The sequence below is a fragment of the Eutrema salsugineum genome, unplaced genomic scaffold (genome assembly GCF_000478725.1).
Source record: "Eutrema salsugineum unplaced genomic scaffold, Eutsalg1_0 scaffold_9, whole genome shotgun sequence".
Lineage (NCBI taxonomy): Eukaryota > Viridiplantae > Streptophyta > Magnoliopsida > Brassicales > Brassicaceae > Eutrema > Eutrema salsugineum.
In genome coordinates this window covers 7011170-7020069 of record NW_006256342.1, presented here as the reverse complement: position 1 = coordinate 7020069, position 8900 = coordinate 7011170, and the positions used below count along the sequence as shown (strand labels likewise).

Sequence of the window (8900 nt, the reverse complement as noted above, 5' to 3'; positions counted from 1 at the left end):
AGAGTTATTCTAGTAAAGAGGCAACTTTTGAAGGTTGTTCTAGTAATTATCTCATATTTAATCCTTAAACGAAATAAAAAATCAAACCAAATAAAAGATTTGATAATATTTAATAATTTTTTTTAGATTTATAGTAAAAAAATCAACAAGCCATAATCCCAATCATCTCGAATGACTCAAATTTGGTTCTCACCGTTCATTGACTTTCTGGTTTTTGGGACAGACGTTAAAACATTTTGCAACCTTTTGCTTTGACAAATCCTCAAGAAGAAGCTGAGGAATGGTTTTGACTTTTGAAAGATCATCGATTCTCCCACAATTTGTGTCTGCGAGGTTTGTTTACTTCTAAAAGTCAACTATTTTTTTTGGTGTCTAATCAACGAATCTATGAGGAGTTGTTGTTCTTGAAGCTATATTTTATTGATGCAGGTTTGATGAATAGATTAGTTAAAATGGAAATTTCAAGGGTGTTAAGAGAACTCTTAAAGAAAGTTTGTGCGAAGATGAATACACTTGAATACTGGAGGAAGGCAGTCCTCTTAGTTTGTGTGGCTGCTTTGGGGATTGACCCTTTATTTCTCTTTGTCCCTGTGATTGATTCTCCTAGATTCTGCTTCACTTTCGACAAGAAGCTTGGAGTAGTAGTTTCTGTCCTCCGTACCTTCATTGATACGCTATATGTGATTCACATCATTTTTCATTTCATCACCGAGCTTATTACTCCTCGTTCTCAAGTATCTTTAAGAGGCGAGCTGATCATACATTCTAAGGCTATCAAGAAAAGACACTTCCTGTTTCACTTCGTTGTTGACATTCTTTCTGTTCTCCCCATTCCTCAGGTGTGTTCACTTCTTTTGTCGATCGTTACATAGAACAATTCAAAAATTAGATATACCGAGTTTACATGGATGGTGCATTCTTTTTATTCTGACATCTAGCATTAGAGACCTTGTAGGTTGTGGTTCTTACTCTCATGCAACGGTCTGACTCACTGGTGTCAAAAGAAATACTGAAATGGATTATACTTTCTCAGTATATACCAAGAATCATTCGCATCTATCCAATTTTCAAAGAAGTGACAAGGGCCTCCGGTACAGTAGCAGAAACAAAGTGGATTGGAGCTGCTTTCAACCTTTTCCTCTACATGCTCCACAGTTATGTAAGTCTTTGCTCAGTTTTTTTTTTCTTTTGCTATAATAGCAACAAGAAATGTTTCCAACTTTGATGATGGCTAGGTGTTTGGGGCATTCTGGTACTTGAGTGCGATAGAAAAGAAAAACAAATGTTGGCGCGAAGCGTGTGCTAAGATATCCGGATGCAACATAACGAATCAGTATTGTGGTCGAGGTGGCGGAGAAGGAAACGGTCGTTATCTGAAAACGTCATGCCCGTTAATTGATCCTGATCAAATCACAAGCTCCACAGTCTTCAACTTTGGTATGTACATTGATGCATTGAAGTCAGGGATCGTAGAGGTAAAGCCAAGGGACTTTCCGAGGAAGTTCTTCTACTGCTTTTGGTGGGGTCTCAGACATATTAGGTTTGTAACATTTTAGCTCTTTGTTGTGAGATTTGACCGCAAGAGAAGATCAATAGCTTAACTCGCTCTTTACTGATTCCAGTGCTTTAGGCCAAAATCTGAAGACAAGCAACTCTGTAGGGGATATCATTTTCGCTATCATCATATGCGTCTCTGGTTTACTCTTGTTTGCTGTGCTCATTGGAAATGTTCAGGTTATAATGCTAATACGTATTTTGATCTCCTAAAGCTGATTCTTAAAAGGTTTTTTTTTTTGTGTAATCACAGAAGTACTTGCAATCAACTACGATTAGATTAGATGAAATGGAGGAGAAAAAGAGAGACACAGAAAAATGGATGTCGACACGGATGCTACCAGAGTATCTCAAGGAACGCATTAGGAGATACGAGAATTACAAATGGCGAGAAACTAGAAGCATCGAAGAAGAAGCTTTTCTCCGCAACCTTCCACAAGATCTAAGACTCGAGACCAAACGCCATCTCTACCTTACTCTGTTAAACAATGTAAGCTCCCGTTAGCTATACAGTTCACCTAGATATAGATGTTAACTTATAGATTTTTGACTTGTCAGGTCCCTTGGCTCAACATCATGGATGATGGTTGGCTACTACAAACATTGTGCGATCGAGTAAAGTCTGCATTTTACTCGGCGAATAGCTATATAGTGAGAGACGGTGACCCCATTGGGGAAATGCTTATTGTAACGAGAGGCAGATTGAAAAGTATTTCCGGATCTAGTGAAATAACCGGCTACTATGATTCATCTTACCTCCAAGCAGGCGACATATTTGGAGATCTTCTCTTTTGGGTTCTTGATCCACATCCTTCTTCTGGCCTCCCAACCTCAAATAGAACAATATTAACTATGACCGATGTTGAAGGGTTCATTCTCTTGCCTGATGATCTCAAGTTTGTAGCTTCCCATTTCAATCGTTTTCATAGCACCAAACTCAAACATATGTTCAGGTAAGGTTTCCAAACCAATATAGCAGTTGAGGTTTCTTTACTTTTTACTATCTTAAACAAACCGCGAGACTAAAAATCTATTTTTCAGGTTCTATTCTGCACATTGGCGGTCATGGGCGGCATGCTTTATACAAGCAGCATGGAGGGAACATTTCAAAAAGAAGCTTTCGAAGATCTTAGACACTAAAAGAGAACATAAGCAAATTTCACAAGGCAAGCAACTCAATATTGGAGCAAGTCTCTACGTGTCTAGATTTGTGTCCAAGGCTTTGCGAAAACGACGGGAAAATGCAGCATATTGTTCTAGCTCTTTGCATATGTTACCCCATGTACTGCACAAGCCAGCTGATCCTGAGTTTTCAAAGTAACCAACATAGTTTTTAATTTAAAGGAAATGAGATAGAGGAGTGAAGACTCATCGCTCGCCACGTACCTTATTACAATTTATTACCCATGTAAGCCATTACAACTCTCTAGTTATTGGGCATGAGTGACATCACACACTTTAGTTATGTGGTCGTGTGCAATTTAGGTAAGAAAGAATTGCAGATAAACTTAGAAATATGATTATATTTATGTTGGTACAAGCAAGATTGATGTTTGTAAGTCAAGTCCGCTCTAAGAGGTGTTTTAAAATCTGAAAATCCGAAGTTAAACCTAGCTTACATTCTCGATGACAAGGAGCTTACTCAGGAGATAAGTGGCAAAGAAAAGTTAAGAGCAACAATTTCTTTTTCTAAATTTTAAATTGCAGGCAATTTTGAACAAACCCAGTCTAATCTATAAGCACTAGTTACGCTGATCACAAAGATCTTCACAAAGTAGCCTATTAGTAAGTCATCAGCAGTAATTAAGAGGTTATAACTACAAATGAAAAATCCAATAAAAGATGCAAAAAGTGATCCAACTCAACAAAGATGGAGGTTTACATATCATAACAATTATTGTATTAGATGATCGGAAAACGGCTTATTCGTGCTTCAACTGCATGAAATGGTACCGATTAATCCATGTATAATCTTGTTGTGCCCACGCATACCTGAACTATTAACAATTTGAATACCCGAACTCAATTTTTTTTGGCTGAAACATACATTGAGTTTTACACCGTTAGTCAATCTCGTCAAATTGTTAATAGAGCTGAATCATCTGCCATTGCTAGAATCCCCGACAGGTATATATAATAAGATGTTGTTATTTGAAAGAAAAAAAATATGTAGGCTGCATGATTTGAACTGTGCACCTCCCACATAGAAACAAGCCAAAATAACAGTAGTTCAGATGATCAATATAGTTCATTATTAGCTTTTGATCCACAGAAAGGGAAGATGAAAAAAAAAAGGATATGCAAAAACATGACTTTTATGGCTTACTCTTGAATAAACAAAAGCTCTTTCTTCATTCAGTTTCATAAACCCTGTTATAAACAGAAAAGAGTAAGAAACTAAAAATGTAGTACCTATAAAAAAAATTTAAAATACATATTATCACTAGTGATTTCGCTAGTTTATTTGCCTTCCTCTAATGAAAAACTGGATTTACTCACTATTTTGGCATTGCAGGCCTATAATATCCAATTTGGTATATGGTGGTGTATGCAGAGAATTTTATAAGAATTGATTTGAGTACTTATATCACCAAAATGAAATTATTTTTTTTGATCACTTGTCTAGAGAACACTCCAGAGTTAATGGTGGATGATTAACTGGAAAATGATTCTTGGTAATGTGCAAGTGATGACAAAACATTGAAAAGATCATGTGGTAATTTTTTGGTTCAATATAACAACTTACTAGGCTCCCAACCGTCAGACGAAGGTGGAGCTCACTGGCTGAGAGAGGGTGTATGGGTTCATGAACAGTTGCGGTTGAGGCATTATAAGACTAAAATTTATGAAATTTTGACCGAAAAAACCTAAAGATTCCATTGCAAAGCTTGAAATCTGCAGATTTGGTTCTCTCTCAAGTTGATCCTACCAAAGCTTCCAGTCCTAGTGATTCACGTCTGCATGCAATTGTTAGAATTGTCCCTTATCTTGAGAGATCTGTAGACATATACAAATGTGTGGCAGTCTTCTACTCTTAAGCTAGATTTTAGATGTGAGTTGTATATATTTCTACTAACTAATAAAGTAAGTATAGGCAACACCCGCAATGTACACTCCCACAAACTTCACTCTTTAAATGTCAAGGCCTAAGCGTGAAGGGGTATGTTACATTGGAACTTCGAGAGATTTGTGGACAATATGTAAGTGTATCGCAATATTTTACTCTTGAGCTAACTTCTGGATGTGAGTTAAGCCTATACTTAGGTCATGTTCGTTTTGCAGTCACTGCTAATAGCAATCAGCAGCATTTAGTTGTTGGTGATATGGCCATCTCATAGGTTTATTATTTATTCATTTGGTTCATTTAGTTTCCCACTTGATTTCTTTTTTGAGTAATAACTGAAAATATTGAATTTTGTTTGTGCTTTCTGAAAGTTAAAAAAAGGTTCGACTTGCTATAATATTTAATTCTTTATACTTTAGATCGAACAGTCAATCAATTTAGTCAATATGACCACTTAATTAATAATTAATGGATAACTGAAATTATGTAACTATCAGAGAGAAAACAAGATTAAGCCAAAAATACTCTTTCTATTTTAATTAATTACAAAAATGTCATTAAAGTCAAAACACCTGTTCCGATGAAAAAAAATTGGTGATACTGTTCACCAACCACCATCCGACACTGTTTATCTAAAATCGATGATACTATTCACTATAATATAGCGTTAAACTGTATGTAATGTTTGTAGATAACTATTTGATTAACATGCTAACTAAAATAATATCACGATAGTTAACAAGTTATATGGAATGTTAACATGCTGATAATAATTACTGATAATTATAACTTGCTAACAATAATATCTGATAATAAAATATTAATATTAATAATAATATCTAAAAATTCTAATAAGCTAACAATAATATCTGATAATTGTATTTTGATGACAATAATATTGAGATAATATTTATTTAACATGTAATTTATATAGAATATAACCAATAATAATTTAGAAGTTACCATGATAACAATAGTAACCAATAATAATTTAAAAATCTTTTCAATACCCAGAAAAATAAAATTATCAACCGATATGGTGACTACCACTATTGCGGTTGCCACCACAATCATTAAACATATTGTCATCGCCCACCGGCTTTAATGTCACCACCATCACTCGTTGTTATGTCACTATTATTGTTACCATTAAATCCAACCCATCTCCACCTTCCTCTTCACCATCCTCCCTCATCTTTCTTCTTCTTTCTCTTTTTTTTTTTGTCGGAGATTGTTGGAAGAGAGAGAAATGGGAATATGTAATTAGATTGATAATAGAAAGGTAAAAATGATTTTTGCAAATGAATAGTATCTGTGAATAGTACTAGAAGAGAGAGAACTAATTATGCATTTATCTATAGTCATATAGAATGCCCATAAACCAAAACAGAAAGAGAAAATTATGATGAGATCTATCAGACTACAGTCTCTTGATATCTTATAACAATTACTTTTGTTATATCCACAAAATATGGATTTTTATATAGGTTTATATGATTATTTTAAAAATATATGATATCATGTAACTTTTAAAATAGTTAAAATTATGCATAATTGATCTAATCCTAAAACATCCTGAACAAATTCACCTGATTTAGCTAACTAATATGTTTGTCATAACAAAAATTACATTATTGAGTTTTTTAATAGTCGTAACAAAATTAAAAGAAAGGTTAATAGAGAACCCTTTTTTATCCTGGTTTATGAGGTCCTTTAAATACAACTATATAGAACATAATATACATCTCTTTCTTCAATTCCATAGAAAACTAAGAAATTTTTGATATGGTGCTCATTTGATACATGTATAGCCACTTAGATTTTATGGATATGAGGTAGATATAAATATTAGAAACAAATTTGTTCTTATAAAAAAAAAATCTTATTTTAATGGTATTCAACTATTCATGCATATCAAATATTAATCGATAAAAAGATATGATTTTGAAAAGATCTACACACTTTTAACTATTCAAAGGTAATAAATATCTTAACAGCCTTTCATACATGCATATTTTCCTCAATACATCACCATGTATATAGATTTTTTTTCCAAAAAAATACATCACTATATTTAGAAGAAAAAAATATGTTCTTATCAAAAAAAAATTTTATTATTTAAAAAATAAAGAATAATACTGTATCAAAAATCTTTTCTTACTATATTACTTTCTAACAATTCAAATATAATTAAAAATGCTAATGTTAAATAAATGAGGTAAATACTTATAAAGATTTACATATTATTAATTCTTTAAAAGTGATGGATGTTTTTAACAATATGTCATACATGATCTACACATATTATACCGACATGGATACATAAATTTGTATATTGATTCTCTCTCTCTCTCTCTCTCTAAATGTAATAGTTGCCTCCAACATTTAAATGTAATTGTTATTTTTACAAAATTCTCAATATACCAACAAGTAAGATGACTTTAACCCTAAAAAGACAACTTGGCCGATATTGACTATTGAGTATTGACATCAAACTAAGATATTTACAATTTTACATACCACGATAAATTATTTCTTGAGATGATCATAAGACTAATAATATATTAAATTAAATAATACATCATGGTTTTAATTTCGAACCATAAACTCTGATAAAATTGAAGAAATCCAGAATATTCTTCGCTGCATAAATCTTATTTTTTACGTAAATTATGAAATAAATTGAAATTTCTATGTATCAACAAATAAAATATTTTCTAGTCAAAATTTAAGTAAAAATAAGATTTTTTTTATTCAAAGTATATGTTAATGTTCAACATAAAAGAAATTATTACAATTCAAAGTAAAATGAAAGTGTTTCAAATCATTAGTGTTGTTTTAAAATTTTATGTACATTAAGAAATAAATTAAAACTTTTATGCATTGTTGAAATGTTTTCTAGTCAATATTTACCTTAAAATCCTACATGAATTTTTTTTTGTTCGAATAGAAAAAAAAAGTCTAAAATGATATTATTGTAAAACAAAAGGAATATAATTGTGGGCTAGATTATGTACCATATAGTGTGACTAAGTAATAATAATAACTTAGAAATTGACTTAAGTTCAAGATTCGGTTGTGTGGGTTCAAAAAAATAACAAGTTGTACCCATTCATACCATCTATTATATATACAGAACCTCTTCATAACATTTTGTTATACATATCACAAAACAGAGAGAAGAAAAACACACTACTATCGTTAAGGCTAGGGCAAAGGTAAAGTTTACTTAAAATTATGCATTTAATATCTAAACGAGCAAGAAGACTTTTAAGAATAGGAAGAAAGAGTTAGTTAAGAAAGTTAACATTCATTGAACTTTCTTCACTAAACCTTTCTTTCTTTTCTTACAAGTCAATGAACTCGAGTTTCTCTGCAGAACAAGAAAATGTTCAACCATCATTTTTTTAGGTAAAAAAGAACACAAAAACCATTAAATATACAGAGAAATAGACTAAGAATAGTAAAGAGATTCATATGATACTACAAAACGTGATATTATGAACGGTCTAGGCCATCTTCAAATCTATTCGAAATTGACTTTCCTGAGTGATTCCTGATGGATACGGTTCGTCGAGACTACCATATCTGTCAAGAATTAAAATCCGTCAAAATTCCTTCATAAAGGATGTTATGTCACAGTGTTTGGTCAGAATGGGTCCTAATACTTAGTCTAAATTTATGAATATCGTTTTGTTAAAATTAATTGATATTGAAACCAATAATGTTTATAATACAATTTACAATACATTTTACTGCATATTCACTTTATATTCTACTAACAGATTAGTTTAAATTAGAGATATAACTATTTTATCTAACAAACATAAAATATCGATAGAGTATCGATAAACTTTATAGTCATAAAATATATGGTTTTCTTGTTAAAGAACTCATACCACCCAAATGTTTTAATTTCTATTCTTCATAAAGGTAATATATGAATATTTTTGTAGCAAAATAACCAGACACAAACTCTAAACTAACATACAATAACTCCATTTGAACCAGATCTTAATTAGATACTTGGATTCACAAAGTTTCTTAGAATTATGAGGGTCAAAGAAACAGTTATTTCCTTCATCTCAAAACTGGTCGGAACTATTTCTAGATAAGCAGATAGAAAGATTTAAGCAATTGTTTGAATAGTAAACAAAAAATGATATTGTTCCAAAAAGAATAATACAGTATTTGAATAAGACTGTTTACAAAAAAAATATTTTAATAGATTTTTTCACATCATATTTCTTATTAGTACTATATACATGTATTTATCAATTAC

At 31.7% G+C, this 8900-nt stretch overlaps 1 protein-coding gene across 3 annotated transcripts; it reads left to right on the top strand.

Moving 5' to 3' along the window:
* The first annotated feature begins 201 nt into the window (after positions 1–201).
* Positions 202–3061, top strand: LOC18007893 (probable cyclic nucleotide-gated ion channel 12). Of its 3 annotated transcripts, none has more exons than XM_024156839.1 (8): positions 202–333; positions 430–839; positions 1034–1159; positions 1236–1540; positions 1623–1734; positions 1808–2044; positions 2113–2507; positions 2596–3061. In XM_024156839.1, exons 2-8 carry the CDS (start codon positions 435–437, stop codon positions 2873–2875), a joined length of 1860 nt encoding a protein of 619 aa, XP_024012607.1. In that variant the 5' UTR covers positions 202–333; positions 430–434; the 3' UTR covers positions 2876–3061. The 3 variants fall into 3 exon arrangements, with proteins under 3 accessions (XP_024012607.1, XP_006391308.2, XP_024012608.1); XM_006391246.2 differs by having other exon boundaries at positions 956–1159; XM_024156840.1 differs by having other exon boundaries at positions 945–1159; positions 2596–3059.
* Positions 3062–8900: the final 5839 nt, after the last annotated feature.